Source organism: Barbus barbus (assembly GCF_936440315.1).
Source record: "Barbus barbus genome assembly, chromosome: 32".
Lineage (NCBI taxonomy): Eukaryota > Metazoa > Chordata > Actinopteri > Cypriniformes > Cyprinidae > Barbus > Barbus barbus.
In genome coordinates, this window is record NC_136760.1 from 7,395,227 (window position 1) to 7,417,720 (window position 22,494).

The 22,494-nt window shown below is 39.6% G+C and overlaps 1 protein-coding gene across 1 annotated transcript in view; it reads right to left on the reverse strand.

The window, feature by feature from the left end:
- LOC306851921 (transformation/transcription domain-associated protein-like) overlaps positions 1–22,494 on the reverse strand; it is a gene marked incomplete at its 5' end in the record, with an annotated part of 106,299 nt that overhangs the window by 42,667 nt on the left and 41,138 nt on the right. Inside the window, 10 exons of the mRNA XM_079388431.1 lie at positions 122–409; positions 1,448–1,567; positions 2,570–2,716; positions 9,927–10,106; positions 12,481–12,694; positions 13,084–13,205; positions 14,558–14,760; positions 18,046–18,192; positions 19,011–19,136; positions 19,479–19,692. Coding sequence (XP_079244557.1) covers positions 122–409; positions 1,448–1,567; positions 2,570–2,716; positions 9,927–10,106; positions 12,481–12,694; positions 13,084–13,205; positions 14,558–14,760; positions 18,046–18,192; positions 19,011–19,136; positions 19,479–19,692 — 1,761 coding nt within the window. The remainder of the gene's footprint in view (positions 1–121; positions 410–1,447; positions 1,568–2,569; positions 2,717–9,926; positions 10,107–12,480; positions 12,695–13,083; positions 13,206–14,557; positions 14,761–18,045; positions 18,193–19,010; positions 19,137–19,478; positions 19,693–22,494) is intronic.

Here is a 22,494-nt window from a genome sequence, read left to right on the forward strand (position 1 = left end):
TGGGAATTCACCACACAAGTTAATTTTTAGTGACACCGGGGAACCTTCAGAACACAAAACTTTCTCTACCAAGAATATCAATGGCAACAAAGACAAAAGAAGGGCTCATGCATCACTGTACCTGCTGTGGAGGAGTGATGCTTTCCTGCTCATAGAACTCTGTGCTTTGTTTGGGTTTGATGTGCAAGCTAAGGCCTTTCTCAAAAGCTTGCTGCTCCAGCACCAGAGTGGAGCGTAACCATAGATTGTGGGTCTTTCCTAAGTACTTCAGCACGCAGGGCCTGATGGGTATGGGCAGCACGCACTGAGACATGGCTTCCACAAAGCAGTTTAGAGCACTGGGCTGGCAATCTCTCTGAGCTTGATGACTACCGCTACACAGGAACGGACCCATCTCGCCTGAGAGTGCCTGCAAAAAGGGATACATAAGACCAAAATTAGAGATGCATGATATATTGGTACAATATTAATAATCGGCTGATATTAGAAACCTTTTTAATGATTGTCAGCATCGGATTGTTAATAATTCATGTTGATTTCCATTATTTTTATATTTAGTTTACATTTGCCATCACCTAGTCACATAAAAAAGCAATAATGCCATTACAAGTAATCTTCAGCATATATCAAAACGAATAATACCATAAATTTGTAAAAATAAAAAATAATCTGCAAATCTATTTATTTGTTTTTAATTTTTTAAATGATTTATTGATTGATTAATTGACTGACAAAACAGTTTAATGGCATCAGCCTGAATATTGGTTAAATTCAATTAAAAATAAATAATAATAATAATAATAATAATAATAATAAAAACAGGGTGACTGAGAACTTCACAATAATGTTTAAAATAAAATGTACAAAAGTAGCTTCTCACCAAACAATGGAAATTTGCTATAAATATTCAACAGGAATGTCAACGCTAAAGAAAACAGCCCATTTTACACAAAGACCTTTGCATTATTAGTACAGAAAAACACTGATGCAAAAAAAAAAAAAAAAGATTTCTATTTTGAAAGCGTGTTGTAGTCTATAGCCTCAGTCACTCCAAATTAAAGCCCTTTAATGAGAATTCTAATACTTAAGACATCTGGTCCATTAAATCCAGATATTTGCATAAAAGTTTTAATTTCTGCTCATTAGCAAATGCTGCCTGTTTAAGTTCATTGGCAGGGGCAGAAAGACAGCCCGCCAGACCCCCACCCATGCAAAGGTCTCCAAGATGAGCGGATAGGCACAACCTCCGACACCATTAACACACATTTTGCATGCTGATTCTGCAGTGATATGCATTATTAGTAGTAAAACAGGCAGTCTACACTTAAACCACAACAAAGGTCAAGTTAAAACGAGCAGCAGTCATACGCAGTCATTCTACATGGAAAATGTTTAGAGGAAAATGAGCAACTGTTAGCTCAGCTCTTTGGAGAACCGAAGTACTCACATGTTGCTGGCGGTCCGACAGAATCTTCCACAGGCGGGGGAAGAGCTGGACCCAGGTCTTCTCAGCCAATGGGGTGGAGATGTGGCACAACTGAACCAGTGCATTCAGCAGTGCTCCCGTCTGATTACACACACAAGAGACTCAGGGATAGGCAATATATCGTCCATTAATCAACCGACATTTAGCCACTTGAGATTATCGCATTGGCTGATAACAGTGCCAGCTCAGCCGATTAGCAGAAGTGCGCCTTGTCTCAGTTCCAAAGTCTGCCAGGAAACACTTGTTAATGAAGGTCTATTAGTTTTTCTTCTTAAAGCTGTATATCTACTTTGTTTTAGCATTTGTTTTAGTTTGTTATTTTAGTACAGAAATCTAACCTAAATAAAAATATAATATGTTTTGTATATATAATCTATACAATTTACCATTTATTTCAAGTAACAAAAAGTTATGGTTTTGGTTTCAGTTATCTATAAAACCCTGCTTCACTCATGACCCCAGACACTCAAGGACAAAAGAGACTATTCCATGACTTTTCATAAAGGATCACTTTACGTTCATATGCATGACTGGTCATCACCTCTTGCCACGAAATAATTCTTAGGGCATAACTGCACGTAAAGGTTTGGACCTCTGACCACAAGAGGAATGGAGATGTTAGCATAAGCCAAAACTCAAATGTGTGCTGTGGTTCCTGACAGCAGCTCCGGTGGGCAGCGCAGGCAGGTCAGGGCTTTGAACTCCTCACTTCATCATTTATCTAAAGCCAGCTTGAGAGGTGCATATAAAGCAGCGCTGTGTCTAGGATTAAATAGAAATCAATGACACTGTGACCTCAAAGTACTCTAAGACAGAATCCCATGTTGCCCTGATCAAACTCTCTTTAACAGAGACGTTATGAGGGAGCAGCCAAATGAGGAAGAGCAGGTTAGAGATGAAAGAAGCCAGAACCAAAAGTGCATATTAAACTACACAGTTCAAAAGCCTGTATGACTTCTGCATGTGACTCATTCCTACATATGTCCTTTATGTAACCAGTGCCTTTTTTTAAGATTTGCTTTATTTTTCTTAATGCTTGAAGTTGCACTTGTGAGGGCGGCATATGTTGAGGTGATGGCTCACCTTGACCTCTCTCAGGGAGTCCAGGAACTTGTCATGGCGGTTAGTGAGCATGTGCAGCTGGTTGCCTGAGTCTCGCTCTGCCTGCTCCTTGGTCTTTGGGAGGCTGGTCTGGTCTCCAGGTGCCAGTTCAATGTCTATCTCCACATCCTACAGATGAAAAAGGTCACAAAAATACGAAATATGGGAAAAAAAATCTTGCTACACTTGCAACAGGCCTCTATGAACACATTTGAAAGCACCTTTATATTCCTGAATTTTAATTGAGAGCAGATGAAACGGATTTAAAATGTAAATATGAATTTAAGGAAATAGTTTAAATAGAAATGCAACTACTGTTTATGAGCTAATGTTTTTAATAATACATTTCAAGTAAGACTTACTGAAATGTTGACATGAGATTATAAAAATGTTAACAAACTTAAGAAGTATTTTTAGAAATATTAGATGACATTAATGTTAACATGTTATTTCTTCCCTACTCTGTTCCCTATAAGAAGGTTCTTCCAGGTTAAAAATAAGGTTAGCGCATGCGCTGATTAAAAGGTGAGCGCGCGCAGGGAGAAGGGAGGAGTTGTGAATGGGTGTGAGCGGATGTGATGGCGGCAATGGATGTAATAAAGTGTTAGCTGAATAAACGTCGTGTTTTATTTAACTTAACATGGTAGCAGAGGATGGTTGAAGGATGGCATCTAGTTATAAAGTTCCGCCGAAGTTTGATGAAGCCAGGCCATACGAGTGTTGGAAAAATGAAGTTAATATCTGGACGCGGGTTACCGAACTTGACAAAAAGAAGCAAGCCCTCGCTGTTGCCTTGGGGCTTGAGGGGAGAGCCCGTGAAACGGCGATGGAAATACCTGCGGAGGATTTAGACAGTAATAATGGTATGGCAACGCTGATGGCTAAGCTGGATGATGTGTTCCTAAAAGAGGAAAAGGATCGCGCATATGAAGCCTATTCTTATTTTGATGGAATAACGAAGAATAGTTCGGTTTCCATGACCGACTACATAATTGATTTCGAACAGCGATACAACCGGATGAAAAAGTATAATATGACGCTTCCTGACGCTGTGCTGGCTTTTAAGCTACTAGACACGGCTTGCCTCGACGAAAAAAACAGACAGTTAGCACTGACGGCCTGTTCAGAGTTGAAGTTTTCATCCATGAAGTCGGCTCTAAAGCGGATTTTCGGAGGAAAATCGACAGTCTCGTCAAGCGGAATACAAGTGAACCAGGACGTGGCATTTTTCACCGAACAAAGATCACAAGGAAGAGGAAAACGTAACGTAACGTTTCAAAGTGGACAACTAAAGCAGCAGCCATTACCAGGGACTAATCCACTTGATAAATACGGTAAAAGATCCAGATGTGCTATTTGTCAGTCCACATTTCACTGGGCTAAAGACTGTCCACACAAGAAAACGGAACAAGTAAGAATAACTGATGATGCAGATATTGAGGAATGTAACATCACATTGTTTACAAAAGCCTCAATGTCAGATGCCGAGATATTCATGACTGAATCATTGGGATCAGCGATTATTGACACTGCCTGTACCCGTACTGTGTGTGGGGAGAAATGGCTGGAAAACTATATTGATGACCTCACTCAAGATCAAGTGAACCAGTTGATGCAAACAGAAACTCACAGTTGCAGACCATTTCGGTTCGGAGATGGGAATTTGGTATATTCCACAAGAAATGTGAAATTACCAGCTAAAATAGGACTGACAAAATGCCTAATTGAAACGGAAGTTGTCAAGGTTGACATTCCACTCCTGCTGAGTAAAACGTCACTGAAGAAAGCAGGGACCATTTTGGACATGGAAAAGGACAGTGCAGTAATGTTCAAACAATCTATTCCACTTGAATTTACTAGTTCTGGACATTATTGTGTTGATATCAGAGACAAAGACACCAAAAAAGATCAAACTGAAGAGGAAGTTCTAACAGTGACAGAAAATATGCCTCCAGATGAGAAACGCAAAGTCCTTCTGAAGCTCCATAAACAGTTTGGCCACGCATCGGCAGACAGGCTACAGAGACTCATTCAAAGTTCAGGAAATAAGGACAAAGATTGCCTTACTATTCTACAGCAAATAGTTTATGACTGTGAAATATGCCAGAAGTACAAGAGGACAAAGCCAAAGCCTGCTGTGGGGCTGCCCATGGCTTCGGAATATAACGAGACAGTGGCGGTGGATCTGCACGAGTTGGAACCAGGTGTATGGTATCTTCACATCATCGACCACTTTACACGTTTCAGCGCCGGAAACATTGTGAAAACAAAGAAGTCATCTGAGATTGTCAACTCCTTCATTCACACTTGGATTAGTGTCCATGGTGCCCCCCAGAAGCTGTACAGTGATAATGGAGGGGAATTCAACAACCAAGAGATCAGAGACATGGCTGAAAACTTTAACATCGAGACAAGAACAACAGCTGGTTACAGTCCCTGGAGCAATGGACTACTTGAGAGACATAACCAAACACTCACCGAGATCATCCTGAAGGTCAAACGAGAGAATGGATGTGACTGGCACACTGCCCTTGACTGGGCCCTCATGGCAAAGAACAGCATGTTGAATGTTCATGGCTACAGTCCATACCAATTAGTGTTTGGACAGAATCCTAACCTTCCTTCTGTATTAGTTGATAAATTGCCTGCTCTAGAAGGTACCACTGTGAGTTCTAAAGTAGGAGAACACATTTCTGCTTTACATGCTTCTAGGAAAGCATTCACAGAAGCAGAGTCTTCTGAGCGGATAAGAAGGGCACTTCGTAGGCAGCTTAGGCCTACAGATGACGTGTATGTGACAGGTGACAAGGTATATTACAAAAGAGCAGACTGTCCTGAGTGGAAGGGACCGGGGGTAGTTATTGGTCAAGATGGAGCTGTTGTTTTTGTAAGACATGGGGGGACTCTTGTTAGAGTACATCAATCCAGGCTCTGCAAGACAAACACGCAGGATCAGGAGTCTCAAGATAAGCCAAATGAACAAGACAACAGTCAAAAAGTAAGTGAAAAAGGTAGCTTAAACAATGTAGCAGATGACTCAGATAGTGAAGAAAACACAGACAGTGACCAAGAAAACATCAGTGACAGGGAGTTGAATACAGGAGAAGTGGTTTATCCTAGAATGACACAACCTGAAATGGATCATGATGTGTGTGGTAATCCTGTCTCTTCTGCTGGTGTAAAGTTAAAAACAGGACAGACTGTAACATTTATGAAACAGGATGGTGGTGTACAGAGAGCCAAGGTTTTAGGAAGAGCAGGCAAAGCCTCTGGAAAATATAAAAACTGGTTTAATCTGCAACATATTGAACATGATGGCAGTGATGGGCAAAAAGAGCCAGTGGATATGTCATGTGTTGATAATCTTCACATTGATTCAACTGATAAAGAGAATGATGTACTCGTAACAAAAGACATTTCATTTGATGCAGCTAAACAGGATGAAATGGTGAACTGGTACAAAAACAATGTTTTTGAAGAAGTTAATGATGCAGGTCAAAAGTGTGTCTCTACCAGATGGGTCTGTAGTCTCAAAGAAACTCCGAATGGTATTATGCCCAAAGCACGACTCGTAGCCAGAGGTTTTGAAGAGCTTAATATTCACGAGCTGCAGAAAGATTCCCCAACCTGTGCCTCTGACTCTCTTAGGCTATTATTAGCTGTAATCTGCCAAAATAAGTGGCAAATCCATTCCATGGACATCAAATCTGCTTTCTTGCAGGGCATGCAGTTGTCCAGAGAAATCTATATTCGGCCCCCTCCTGAAGCAGGAAAAGAAAATGTTCTATGGAAACTAAACAAGTGTGTTTACGGCCTTGCAGATGCATCACTGTATTGGTACAACAAAGTGAAAGAAATCATGCTGAGTACAGGTGGTAAAATGTCTAAAGTAGATCCAGCAGTATTCTATTGGCTGGATGAACAGTGCAAAGTTACTGGAGTACTCGCATGTCATGTTGATGATTTTCTTTGGGCAGGCTCACAAAACTTTTCAAAAGATGTGATACCTACACTACAGTCTGCATTACATGTTGGACGTGAGGAACATGACAATTTCTGCTATGTGGGAATGGACTTTGTTACTGTTAATGGTGTGGTTCATGTACATCAGCATAGTTACATTGAACACCTACAGCCTATTCGGCTGCAAGCAGCACGTGCAGTACAGAGGGATGCCTCTCTTAATGAGACTGAAAAAGAGCAGCTTAGGTCAAAAATAGGACAAATACTGTGGGTTGCAAAACAAACCAGACCAGACATTATGTTTGATGTATGCAGTTTAGCATCAAATTTAAAGTATGCTACAGTCCAATCTGTTCACGAGACAAATAAGGTCATCAGAAAGCTTAAATCTGAAAAGGTGACTCTCAGGTTTCAACATATGGGAAACAATGATGCTCTAAACTTTGTTGTTTTCAGTGATGCTTCCCTTGGAAATCTCCCTGATGGGGGCACACAGGGGGGAACATTGATTGGTCTCATGGGAGAAGGAGGGAAGTTTTCTCCTCTTTGTTGGCAATCTAAGAAAATTAGACGAGTGGTGAGGAGTACTCTGGCAGGAGAAACTCTGGCCCTGTCAGATGGAATAGATAATGCCATTTTTCTGACTACTCTTTTTTCTGAACTTACTACTGGAAATGCTGAGCTGAATACACCCCCGTTGATCTGTGTGACAGACAACCACTCTCTGTTTGATGCCCTTAAGTCAACTAAACAGGTCTCTGAGAAACGTCTTCGACTGGAAATAAGCTGCATTAAGGAGCTCATACAGAGTAAAAGAATCAAGAAGGTACTCTGGTCGGACACAAAAACTCAACTCGCTGACTGTCTTACAAAAAAAGGAGCGTCTGCCTTGATGTTATTGAAAGTACTCAGTGAAGGACTATGGTGCTATTGAAAGCACTAACTTAAGGACTATAAAAAAGAGGGTTCATTTGAAAAGATTCTGTACTTGTAATCGGATATACAACAATTTTCTTTTGGCAACTGTAATCTTTGTTTTGAACGGTATTTTTTGTATTTATATTTTCTTTGTATTTTTGTTGTTTAAAGTATTGGGAGATTGTTAACATGTTATTTCTTCCCTACTCTGTTCCCTATAAGAAGGTTCTTCCAGGTTAAAAATAAGGTTAGCGCATGCGCTGATTAAAAGGTGAGCGCGCGCAGGGAGAAGGGAGGAGTTGTGAATGGGTGTGAGCGGATGTGATGGCGGCAATGGATGTAATAAAGTGTTAGCTGAATAAACGTCGTGTTTTATTTAACTTAACAATTAATATGCATTTCTATTTGTTTGGCATTTCAGATTATTATTAGAGTATATATTTAATATGTGATATATATTTAATTTTCATGTTACTATTTTACTTTTACATTTTTAGAACACATTTTAAATCAAATATATAATATATTTTAAGATCTTTGTTACACACACATACATACATACAGTGGGGCAAATAAGTATTTGATACACTGCCGATTTTTCAAGTTTTCCCACTTACAATGAATGGAGAGAGCTGTAATTTTCATCGTAGGTACATCTCAAATGTGAGAGACAGAATCTAAAATAAAAATCCAGAAAATCACATTGTATGATTTTTAAATAATTAACTTCCATTTTATTGCATGAAATAAGTATATGATCACCTACCAACCAGCAAGAATTCTGGCTCTCAAAGACCTGTTAGTTTGTCTTTAAGAAGCCCTCCTATCCTCCACTCATTACCTGTATTAATTGCACCTGTTTGAACTCATTACCTGTATAAAAGACACCTGTTCACACACTCAATCAATCAGACTCCAACCTCTCCACTATGGGCAAAACCAAAGACCTGTCTAAGGACACTATGGACAAAAATGTAGACCTGCACAAGGCTGGGGATAGGCTACAGGACAATAGGCAAACAGCTTGGTGAGAAGGCAACAACTGTTGGCGCAATTATTAGAAAATGGAAGAAATTCAAGATGACTGTCAATCTCCCTCGGACTGGGGCTCCATGCAAGATCTCGCCTCGTGGAGTATCAATGATCCTGAGAAAGGTGAGGGATCAGCTTAGAACTACACAGGAGCACAGTCTCAACGGTTACCATTAGTAATACACTACACCGTCATGGATTAAAATCCTGCAGCGTGCGCAAGGTCCCCCTGCTCAAGCCAGCATATGTCCAGGCCCGTCTGAAGTTTGCCGAAGACCATCTGGATGATCCAGAGGAGGCATGGGAGAAGGTCATGTGGTCAGATGAGACCAAAATAGAACTTTTTGGTATAAACTCCACTCGCCGTGTTTGGAGGAAGAAGGATGAGTACAATCCCAAGAACACCATCCCAACCGTGAAGCATGGGGGTAGAAACATCATGCTTTGGGGGTGCTTTTCTGCAAAGGGGACAGGACGACTGCACCATATTGAGGGGAGGATGGATGGGGCCATGTATCGCGAGATTTTGGGCAACAACCTCCTTCCCTCAGTAAGAGCATTGAAGATGGGTCGTGGCTAGGTCTTCCAGGATGACAATGACCCCAAACACACAGTAAGGGCAACTAAGGAGTGGCTCCGTAAGAAGCATTTCAAGGTCCTGGAGTGGCCTAGTCAGTCTCCAGACCTGAACCCAATAGAAAATGTATGGAGGGAGCTGAAACTCCGTGTTGCCCAGCGACAGCCCCAAAATCTGAAAGATCTGGAGAAGACCTGTATGGAGGAGTGGGCCAAAATCCCTGCTGCAGTGTGTGCAAACCTGGTCAAGAACTACAGGAAACATCTGACCTCTGTAATTGTAAACAAAGGTTTCTGTACCAAATATTAAGTTCTATTTTTCAATTGTATCAAATACTTATTTCATGCAATAAAATGGAAATTAATTATTAAAAAAATTCATACAATGTGATTTTCTGGATTTTTTTTTACATTGTCACTCAGTTGAGATGTACCTACGATGACAATTACAGATCACTCCATTCTTTGTAAGTGGGAAAACTTGAAAAATCGGCAGTGTATCAAATACTTATTTGCCCCACTGTGTTTGTATGTATGCATGTACGCATGTACGCATGTATGTATGTATGTATGCATGCATGCATGTATATGTATATATATATATATATATATTCTCTACTGTCTCCCAAAGTCAAAATGTAATCAAACATTAATACATAATTCAATTGAAATTCCAAATCACAAATTAAAAGCAAGTCTATAAATTGATGATCACATCACTTTTGTGATCACGTAATCAGAATTGTCTCTATATAGCAGAATGTGATACTAAAGTCAGCTAAATTAGGCAATAAAGGCACAAACAAGCTTTTTGTACAGATGTTTGTATACACTGAATGACACAGCTGACCTCCTCCTTGGTCTCGCTGTTTTCTCTCTCACGAGGTTCTTGTTTGATATGCGTTGCCATGGCGAAGGCTGCACGGTCATGGCTGTCAGCCAGGTTGATGACGTTGGTGATAGATGGGAGCATGGAACCCTGGCAGCTGGTGCCAATGGTGGTGTTCCTCTCACAGACCGCCAGCAGCAGCTGTGAAGCAGAGACGACAATCAAACTCTGAACTGCCACGATTCCTAAAACACGCAAGCAAACAGCTGCTCCTTCCGTGAAAAACCACAACATTTGGAAGAAAGTAGCTAACATTCACACATAAATGACACCTGCATGAGCCAGCATTGTTTAACAGCTGCCAGTTTTAACCACTTGCGAATATATATCTAAATGCTTGACACTGGCTGCAGAGCTCCAACAGTGGATATTCTTCTAGTCTATCACAGCAGGCTGATTCGCACACACAGCCGTACCATGTGCAGGACAGCGTTAATAATTCAAGAGCCAGAGTAGCATTGATTGTGGCTGAGATGGATGGATCGTGACCTGACTTAAATACCAGAGCAGTTACATCATAGTGAATGTATTAACACCAAAAGAATAATTACCTAAAATCCAGCTGAAGTTTTGATAAACTTCATTGATTGATCATTGCTTTAAAAAAATAAATAAATAAAAAAAAAATATATATATATATATATATATATATATATATATATATATATATATATATATATATATATATATATATATATATATATATTTAGTTTTTTACACACACACACACACACATATACATACATATACACATACATATATATATATATATATATATATATATATATATATATATATATATATATATATATATATATATATATATATATATATATATATATATATATATATAGAGCCTAAAATTAACACTCCCCAAGCACCAAATGTGAGTATCAGCGAGTATATGTAGCGGTGTCAGTCGCCAGCTGGTGGGTAAAACTTTTACGAAATATAATGTAGTAAGAACAACAGACAGTTTTTAAAAAGATTCTCTGTTTCTGACGTAAGCAAATAAAATAATCTTTTGCGAAGACAAGATCATCATGATTAGCTGTTCTGTCATAAGCGACAAGAGCGAATCAAATAATAGGATACAAATTAACTTTTCCCTTCTTTATTCTTCATAACCCGAGAATGTGGCGACACATACCTGGGGTTAAGCCACCTAAACAGTGCAGTGAAGTAGGCTACGTTCGGTTGTACGCTGAGCCGAGCCGCTTCAGACAGCGTACCAGTAGTGCTTCAACGGACGAAAACACACACTTTTGGCGAGTTACCTCGTAAATGTGGTCTTAAATGAGTCTTAAAAACCGTAGAGTTTGGAGAAAATGACGTGTCAGATCCGTGTCATAGGTTTTAAAGAGGCAGCGCTGCTTTTAAAATAAAACCTGCTGAAGTCTGTCATTAATATAAATCAAAGAACAAAAGAAAAAGAGAAATCTATTGCAATGATGAATGACTACTACTAATTAATAGGGAAAATTGAGGGAAAATGCATTTAATAGAGACACCAGTAGCAGTATTGGTATCAATACTTCATTAACAATACGCTACTTAGTAAGAAGATTTTAAAATATAATTAAAAGCATATTTAAAATATACTATTTGTTGTTTCTACATTAAGTTGGAGGTTCAATGTGAAATTATGACAAGATAAACATGTGATTAATTACAGAAAAATGTATGATTCATTTTTATTTTTTTATCGCTTGACAGACAGCACTAATGTAAACTTTTTATAAATTTTAGATTTCAATTTATTTGTCTAATTTTATAGGTCCCCCCAGAAAGACATCGGGACGGACCCCACCACCTTGGCCCCCTTCAAATTTTCAGTTCAATAATCCAGCCCTCAAATGAAGATAATTGAATAGCCCTGCTCTAATCTGTTAACATGAGTGCAGAAAAAAAATACGCACCACATACACACTGCAAACTGAGTATGTGTGAACTAGGCGTAACACAAAAACATACAAAAGGACAAGAATCTCAACGCTTTTTTGTGGAACAAAAAAATAAAACAAAACAAAAAATAAATCAAATCTGTTTGTTGTTTTTTCATGCAAGTAAAATTAAAAACACTGTAAATATGTTTAGTCATTGTAGTAGCAATGACTGCCTGTTTTTGCAAAAAGAGTTTCATGGTCGGTAAAAACATTTTTTTGGCCGGTAAATTTTATCAGGTCACCGGCCATTGGCAGAAAAAGTTAGTTTTAGGCCCTGTGTAAATATAAATATTTGAATATTATTAATATATTATTTATTGTATAATACATTCTAATTTAAATATTATAAATTTATTTGCTTACTTAAAAATCAATCAACATTTTAGGTTTTATTTATTTTATTTTATTTAATATTATATTTCCTATTTTTTTTTTAAAGTCTATTAACATACATGGCATTTTTCCAAAAATGTCTCTATTGGTGCATCCCTAGCCATGACTTTACTGAATTCACATTAATTTTTCATGTGTTTTTCCTCGTATTTGTTCAATAAAATATATGTGTGTACCTCAATGCACTGTTTGATCCAGAAGTGGCTGCCCATGGCCTCCCAGTTCTGCGAGCAGCAAATATACAGAAGCCTCTCATAGACTCGTCGCTTCATTGATGCATCAAACACCTCGAAAAACTTTGCTCTGATCAGCGGCTGGGTGCAGCGTAGCCCTGACAAGAATGCTGGCTCCAGCTTGGATGTGATGTCACTTCCTGAGAGGTTCTCATCTCTGAAAAAAACAAATACCAAAGTGCTTTAGACAAACGCTGCGAGACTGTTATTGTGTTTACCTTCTGATACAGCGTGACAAACAACATGGTGGATCTTTAGCAAACAACAGCTATTAAGGACTGCATGTGTTCCAGCGTAGATACAACTAGAGCTGTTGATTTAAGCCTATGAGTTCTCACCAGGATGAATTGCTCCTGACACTGGAGAAATGCTCTCTTGCCCAGGGTGACGGTAACCCACAATACCTCCTGCCCCTCAGCCGCCAAACACCACCAGCTCCAACTTTAGCAATCAAAATGGGGCCTACCCCCCACCAGCCACAGTCTTGCTGCTAATGGCAATAGATGGAAGGCCAGTGCGGACCCTGTGATTAATCGGCGTAATTACCTGTAGACGTAATTAACGAGGTCCAGGAACTGGCCATTCAATTCAAGGTCGTCAGGAAAGCGCTTCTCAATGTAGGTCATCATTTTCACCAGCAGAATGGACTTCTCTCTTGGATTAGGCACCTAGGAAAGAGAAACGAAGACAAAGAGAGTGTAAGACAGTAGAAAAGAAGAAGGGGAAGGAGAGCTGAGGAGGAGAAGGGGGTAAAGGATTGATAGTGTCCATTTATCTTTCATCTATCAGGAGAGCTGTGCAGCACCTTTGCTCAGCTCTTTTTTCTCCCTGTTTGCTCTCTCGCCTTGGGCTAACAGAACAGACACCTGGGTTCAGCTGTCCGGGCCACAGCGCACTGAATGCACAATGCCTCATTTACAGCAGGATAGGCTTTGAGCGCAAATGTTTAACACTTTGGTATTCAGAGTCGACAAAAGGTTGGTTTACTATTGTGCGGCTTAGCAAGTCTACAGAAATGGAAAGCAGACAATTATATCATGTTCAAATAAGAATGCATGAAATATGAATCAGGTTAAGCCATTTATAGTCAATTTACCTAAGAACTCTAAGCACTACAGTGCTATCAAATCATAGTCATGCTTGTTTTAGAAATCCCAACCAACAACACTGGCTCGCAGTGGTGCGAGTTTGGGGTGGGATTGTTGATCAGACAACAGAAAACCTGTTAAAAACAACTCAGAACTCTGTTTAGTGGTGCAGGATTAACACACTTAAACAATTATGCTTTTTTTCCTCCAGAAATTAAGATTTTATTTCTGTTTTAGATTGACTAAATGAAATATAAATAAATGTTCCTTTTAAGATGTCGTCGTCACACATTTTTTACTATTGAACGCAGTTCCCTGAGGTCCAGTTATAATGGTCGCTTTCCACTTTCTCCCTGACCTTGCTGTCGACTGTTATTTTTAACTGCCCCATCATTCAATAGTCTCTTTGCAAAGTCTGCATTACATTGTGAAAGGATCACAAAATAATCTATCCCAAAATGTATGACAAATACTATGAAGATCAGACTAAAATGATTAGAGATCCTGTTAAACTAATAAATAAACTTGCTGCCAGGAACAGCACATGGTTTGAACCATCTCAGCCAGAGGGTCAGGCACAAGGAGTAGGAGAAGCAAAATTTTAAGTCTTTGAACTTTGAATTTAAATTTAGTTGGTATCTTAATAATCTTAATTAAAATTCTAAAAAAACACTAAAAATAAAGATGTACAACATTAAACTGAACTTGCACTCTGAGCTAGTTTGTTTTTATTACAATTTATTTAGCAATTTATTTTATAAATGACAATTTATCGTTTTCTAATCACCCATGAGCCATTGACATGTAAATGTCATCTTTGCTTACTTTTTGGAACACTGTTAAGTATGTTAAGACCAAAGAATATTCCTCATAATATGACACCAGGTGATAACAGAATTTTCATTTTGAGGCAGCAGCCTGTGAGATTTTACCTGGTTGGTAGCCATGGTGTTGCCAGAGTTCTTGACCCATTCCTCCACAATCTTCACCACAGCTCGAAGAATCTTTGGGTCAGGAGATTTCTCGATGAGGGAGGTGAGGATGACCTGGATGAAGTTCTTCCTCATTTCCATGTTCATGACTGACAGCCTCTCCTTTACCAGATCCAAACTAAGCATGACCAACTCGCTCGTCACTACAGTCAACATAGAAGAACATGATTACATGACAGCAATACTATTTTCCCTTTCGTAGAGGTTCACAGGCCTTCTATGATTTTCCAAACCTAACAAAGAGGAAAAACTATACACATGATCCCACACACAGCAAAATGTTACATAAATCGCAAAGGCTACCATCGAACATACATCACAAATTGTAAAAGACAGCTGAGGATATGAACCATAAAATACGAAATTCTGCCTGCTGAAAACGGGGGAAACGTGATTGAGTTTTAGCATGGAGAGGTGTAACAGAAAGGAGACGGGTTAGGAGTTTAGTCTGGCCTCTGAATGCATTTTCTGCTTGATTTGCTCATGGTAAAATGTGATTGTTCTGATGAGTCGAACCCTTGGGGGAGAATATGTTCGAGGCTGATTTCCAGTTCTCCGCTGACTCACGCTGTGAGGGGGTCTTGGGCGACGCTGTCAGGGTGACATTGCAGCATGAGGCCTTCAGACAACACAGGACAGGCAGGGCCGAAAGTGTGCGAATGTGTGTGCGTGTGTCTGTTCAATCCCATCTCCATGTACCATTTAAAAACCATAATAGCATCTAGAAGGCACTGAGCAGATGGGATTGTCTGGATTTTATATTCCGGTGGACACAGTGGGAGCTTTTTTACTCCAATCACAGAAGATGTTTCTCAGTATGGATGGATTTGTGGGCCGGTCTCCGAACATTTGATTGGACCTCCTGCAGCACCCAGTGGTCAAATATGGACAGCACATGCTTTAGTCTAACGGTTCTCTCTCACACTCTGCTCCAAGGTGACGTGTCTTTTTGTCTTTCTGCCCACTTTTTAAACTCCTCCAGATGACTGCAGACAACAGGATTAAAGCTGTCCCAGTAAGAGCGTACATTTTTCCATCATACTGTCAAAAGCCTAAATTTAAGACAGACTGTCAGTTCTGGGGACCCGTTCTGTCAGATGAAGCAATAGATCTTAACTTACATCAGCTGGCTTCCATATACCATCCAAAATAAAGACAAGCTTGAAATCTTTAAAGGCTTGAAAACGGCCTCCTCGAAGGAAGGAAGTGATGCTAACCAAGTGCAGATGGGACAATGACAGAAAGAGGCCAATGCTAAGGCACAAGATTGTTTAAATTGAGTATCGCATTAACTTAACATGGTTGCTTCTAGACAGCAACCAATTAGGATCGATTCAGATGATTTAGTGATCCATCGAGTGCCATCAACAAGAACTGATCTGACCTGTGTGCTGCCTGTTCTGTTTAAATTTACTTGGGGGTCAATGCCATAAGAGCGTACACGATAAAAAGAAAAATCTTTAAAAAAATTTAAATGCATGCAGAGTTTCTAGAAATGTGTTCTTTGTATTCATTTTGGTTTTGTATAGTTATGAAAAACTTTTGTACCATTTCCAAGAAAACTTAAAAAAAATTATGTGGTGCAACCATCAAGTAATATATTATTTGCCTTAACTTGAATATACAAAATAACTTTTAAATATATTTATCAAGATAAAAAGTATTTTCTTTTACAAATATCATAAGTTTTTGGGAAGTCACGCTACATGAGATTTTCCAATCTGTCTAATGACTACAAATCTGACTACAAACTTGACTAATAAATCAAAGTCAAATTATCTAATATTTTAGGAGACTTGTTGAACTTGACCCACACGGACTGCAGGGGTCATCCCTGATACAATGATACAATATCCTGTCTTTCTTTTCTGCATGTTGGTAGTATCATTACTTTAATGTTTCAAATATTAATAAAAAATAAAATAACAATACTAATAATAAATTTAGCTGCAAGCAGCGATCAAGAGGCCAAGCACATCGGAACAAAATAAGGAGCTAAAAGCAAGACAAAAATAAGTAAAGACATTTGAATACTATTTTAAGCCAAATGTTTGAAACCCCATGAATACAATCACTTGTAATGTGACATAACTGCTTATTACTTTTGATCAAGTGGTCCAAGGTTGATACAGCCGGGGTGGAAGTGGGAGATAAGCGCTCACTTCTCTAGAAATGCCCAAACGGCTTGCGTCTCAGATAGCCTCTGTCAACCAAAATCCAGCTCCTGGCCTTCCTGAGTGGCTCAGGTTCTAAGCCCGGCGGACCGCGTTTTAACTAACAGGAGAAGGGGTGAAGGCGGGTCTCTGGCGCCTTAAAACCAGTTGCTTCGGGCAGATGGGGCTCGTTAACCTTGATTGGTAGCCCATCTAGGAGAAGGTAAACTCCAATCCTAAACCTCCGCTGCCTTGCGGCTATACCCACCCATGGGAAGGCTAGGGGAGTAAACCCCGATTTCAAATCCGGAGATGGAGTCCCAAAGGCGGTCCGACGTTGTCTTCAACGTCCTTCCGGCAACTCCTGCGACGTCGCTGGTGCCAAGCTGTATCGGCATTCGCCTTTCCCTTGGATCCACCTGCTGCACGGAAAGGGGGAGTCTGCTGCATGGGCAACAGCTGATTCTCCATACTGCCCTACCCAGGCTTCGTAGTTTCCACTGGGGAGGACACTCCAGCGTCGCCACAAGGTGGCAGCACTGGAAACTACACCATCGTCTCACGCAGACGGAAGGATGCCGACGACGACGACTTTTGATCAATAGTTTTTGTTTGGTGTCGGCATAAATCTGGTATGGTCAATGTTGGGTGGCAAAGTTCAGAATCAATATTTTAAAGCTTTGCAGAGATACAGCCTCAGATGCAGTCTGGCATCATGCCATTAAATCCGTTGATGTGGAAAATGAAAATGGTTGTCAACAAGAAATCCATAACTTCTAACAGTCATGGTTGCCGCAAAACACACCAAGTTCTCAATGTGCTTAAGTGTTGTGGAGATATAGCCTCACATCCATTTTTGGCATGATCATCAAATTTGTTTGCACGTTATTTGAGAAGTGTAATCAACTTTAATTCCTTAATTTTTTGTTGGCATATTCTAAAGATGATGCAATACAATTTTCGTGAAAATTTGAGCAAAGTTGAGCACAATTTTCATGATGGAAAATGATGTCAGAGGGTTATGTCAATCGAATCATACAGGTAGAGAATCCAAATTTGTTATGTATTACTGTTCAGACTATCCTATATCTGTGTGCCAAATTTCATAACTTCAGTACTATGGGCTGCCGTAGACACAAGAGCAAAACAAGAATAATAAGATTAATGATGCTTCTCCCCTAATAATAGACCATTCAAATGACTTGAGGTGAAATAATTTTAAATGTATCTTTGGTGGGAAAACGTCCTTGACCCAAGAGTCTAAAGAATGGTCACCTGTGCTGGTTTCAGCAGCTCCGGGGTTGAGTTGCGGGCTCAGGTGCTCCCTCACCATCTTCTGCAGGGAGCGCATAAAGACGGAAATGAGGCGGTCGATGTAGCTGGAGTTGTTGCTGCAGGCCGACTTTAGGATCATCAGCGTTCCTGGAAGCAAAGAGGAGAGAGAAGCTGGTAACATGATGCCCCGCTGCCCTCACGACACTGTCAGGGACAGCAAGCGACATACGCCCGCTAATGACTTTGGGTGCAGCTCCTTTGTCCCTGTAGTTGTATTACAAGGACGTTTCTGGAGAAATCTAACCGAGTTACCGGGTAAGGATGGAGACAAAAAAAAAAAGCATGAGTAATGCATTTCTTAGATCACAGCTCTGGGGAGGAAAGATAAATGTAAAAAGTCACCCTCGATGGAGACACATACAGTACATCAGTGGTAAATGTAACTCTAGAGCACTGCCAGAGCGGAATCAGGAGGCATTTATTGACCAATGGTTCCATTTTGGGCTGAAATGAAACACTGGTAACTTTAGAATGTTATCCAATAGAGTTTCATCACTTTTTGTTTTCAATTATGAAATATAATTAAAGATGAACTCTAAATTGTGAAACAACTAAGAGTTCCATTATAAAAAATTATCTTACCTGAAATGGATCCACACTACCATTCAAAAGTTTGGGGGTGGTAAGTTTTTTTTTTTTTGTTTTTTTTTTACATATGCTTTAGAAAGATGCTCACCAAGACTGCATTTATTTGATCAAAAATACAGTAAAAACAGTAATCTTGTGAAATGTAATGCATGCTTGCTGCATAAGAATGGTAAGTATATAAATACACGATTTACATTTTGTAAGTATATAACTGAAAAAAAGACCTTTTTGAAAACCTCTACATCTATTTTGTGTGGCGGAAGATTTTCCAGAATAACTCCCTTTGGTCATGTAGTAGAGCTATTACATTTTCTCACCGAACAATTGAGTTGGGTTAGCGCTGCTGGCTTTCTCGTAGTTTGTGAGGCCTTCATAAATGACCTTCCCTACGGCAGCGTACAAGCTCTCCAACTCCTCATATTTGGAAGCCACTGAGGATGTGCCTAAAGATACAAAAAAATGTTTTAACGTACCACAGTTTAACTGAAAAACTAGCACAACCTGGACAATCTTATTAAGAGATTACCCATTACAGAAATAGGGTTTTAACATATACTGTTGTCGATAATCACTAGAGTGTCTAAAGTTATTATTTCGTAACCTCTGTAGAGATTCAAAGAATTTATGTGTTTGTTAACAGCTGCTGACCATAATACTGGCCTTTAGACTGCATCTTGCACTGGAGCAAATTAAATGATGCAATTATTGTTCACCGTACATATAAGCAGCTTTGCCCAAATGAGGTCTCTAGGTGAAGATATCAAATCACAGCTTGATCTACTCACTAGGTTCTGTGGGGAAGGTGTTCATGAGTCTGGATAGGAGGGAGTGGACTGCCCTCAATACTTTGGTGTTTCCACAAGTCATGCAAGCTGCAATGCCACGCTGCAGAGGCTTGAAGTGCGCGAGGATGGCTGGAGGCTGCAGCACTGACAGAAGGAAGCTAAGAATCTCCAGCCCTGTGCAGATGTTGGAGAAGTTCGCCTGGTTTGGCTGCTCCTGAAAAACAGAGGAGGATATGCTGAATGATGAGGTACAGAGGAACCGACACTAGTTCAAAGGTTTGAGGTTGGTAAGATGTATTACTGTTTTGGAGAAAAGTCTCTTATACTTGCCAATAAAACATTTGTTCAAAATTATAGTAAAATAGCAATAATGTTGTGACAACATTTGTAAAATTTAGAATAACTGTTTTCCAACCTAATATATATTAAAGTACAATTCATTCCTGTAATGGCAAAACTGAACTAGCAGCAGGCATTACTCCAGTCTTAAATATCACATGGTCCATCAGAATCTAAAATAATGTTGATTTGACACTAAAGAAACATTTCTATTATTACTGTTAAAATCAGTGGCATAATTTTTTTTGAAAACCATGATTCTTTGATGAATAGAATGTTCCTAAGAACTGCATTGACAAATAGAAATCATTACTGGCGTTGGCGCCAATAGCCTTGTGGGCAGCGTGCTGAAATATAGCACAGTTGCGCTACGGGCGCCCTAAATTCAAATCCCGACTCTAGGACCTTTCCCGATCCCACCCCCGATCTCTCTCCCACTTTGTTTCCTGTCAATTCTGATCTGTCCTATGCTAATAAAGACAAAAATGCCAAAAAACTAATTCTTTAAAGGGAACCTATTATGCAGAAATCACTTTTATAAGGTGTTTGAACACAGTTGTGTAGCCACGTGTGTGAAAACAACCAGCCTAAAATGGTAAAAATCCACCCACTAATTGTTTTTATAATCCCAATAAATCATAAACAGTCTCTCAGAACAAGCGATTCCAAATTCTCCCTACGTACACATCATCGTAGGGAAAAAGTCCCGCACATTTGTGACCCTCTCTGCCCTATTAGCATAAACACAGCCCTGAGTGAGAAGCAGCAGTCCGCCATTACTGTTTTCTTGCTGTAGCTGCTTGTCAGTGCCAAAGAAGCATTAGAAGTGTTATGTTTTGGGATGCACAAATGAACATAGGAGTCTCCATAGACTCCCTCTCCATCTGAGCTGCTGAGGACACTGTGGTTTAGTTTCATTTTCAAAGGAAATGTCCCAGGAAAAAAATTAAAGAAAAATCGGTAAATTCCTATATGATTGTGCCAATCATTTTATGTCGGACTGCCTCACAAACAAGGGTCATTTCAATGCTGGATTATCACAAAGGCTGATTCTGAAAGAGGGATCAATACAAACACTTTGTGCGTGAACGTCAGCTCTAGACAAAGCACGTCATATTTTGTTTTCCAAATTGCCTTTCTGAAAGAGCTTCTTGGCACTTGCTAAAGCTACCATTGTCTCTGCCTGTTTTCACTGATGCAGCCTTCACATGCTACCAGAATGATCGTAAATAGGAATGTGGTAGTTAAAAATTGCATATTAAAACCCCATCTTGTCAACCGCTTGAGAGTTTCTGACATTTTCAGTGCATGAGATTTGTTTGTTGAGTGTTTGTTGTTGCCGGGATGACAGAGCATGAGCTCTTGAAGTCCCGCCCTCTCCTGAAAAGGGGGCCGGGAGCACCAGCTCATTTGCATTTAAAGGGACAAACAAAAACGGCACATTTTGGCTCATACCCTAAAAGTGCCAACTTTAACAAGCTATAAAAAAATTATGTGGGGTATTTTGAGCTAAAACTTCACATTTAGACTTATTTTACATCTTGTAAAAAGGGGCACAATAGGTCACCTTTAAAAAAAAATTTGTTACTGTCACTTTTGATCATTTTGATGCATTCATCCTAAATAAAAATATTAATTAAGAACATCCTGACCCCAAACTTTGGAACAGTAGTGTTTTTTTGTTTTTTTTTGCCATTTAACTTGAGTACCTCAAGCACTGTATACTTCATTTGTACGTTTGATTTATTGGTTTTGATTAACCAACTGTTTACTTGAAGCAGAATGTCAGATGGCATACTGGCACGTTTATGCTGTGGTATCGAGAATCTTGACATTTTACTGGACTACTGAAACTTCTTGTGCTACACAAAGTGCTAAAATTGAGTGAAAAAATCCTTTCATTCTCTCATTTAAGTCAAGTAACGCACAGGCTTGGCACAATGAGTAAAAACCAGTGCTGATTAGGTTTCAGGGGCCACTAAAATATTGACAACTAAGGTCTGGCCCCTGAGGACTGAGACACTGGCAGACAGATTTGCACAATGCTAAGCTTGTCCCTGCAGCCTGTCCTTTATTGACACTGACAAGCCGACACAATGAGATGATAAAAGCCCCTTGGATTTGCAGCACTGGCCATTAGTTTGTATAAGAGAGCTGAAAAGAGCACCTCACTTCCTCAACAGGGCTCTGGGGCTCAGACGATGAGTGACCTGTTTGTCAAACCGACTCTGAAAATAAAGATGGAAGATATGGTAGAGTGGTAATTGTCAGCTTTTCTGGCTGTTTGAAAATAGGGCACAAGAGAGACTGCATGGGTCATGTGGGAGTCATCATATGTACAGAACATTAATTTTCCCAAAGCATTAATTTGGCTGACATAAAAACTGCTTGGAAAGGCACTGGAAATAATGAAGAGGGAAGTGAGATGAACAGGATATGACGATTTTCTCAAAGATCTTCAAGGTCTGTTCGCATAAAGACAAATATTCAGTAGAAAAAAAAAACATTTTAATCTGAATGAACGGTTGTTAATGTGCCTGTTCAGACTCACACAAACATTTGTCATGTAGTTAATCTTTTCCATTGCACTGCGAAGAAAACTGGCCAACCAATTCTTGCTGTTCATCAAATGGCCAGAGCCACTGCTGTTACATAAAATAACAACTTGGTAGAGCTC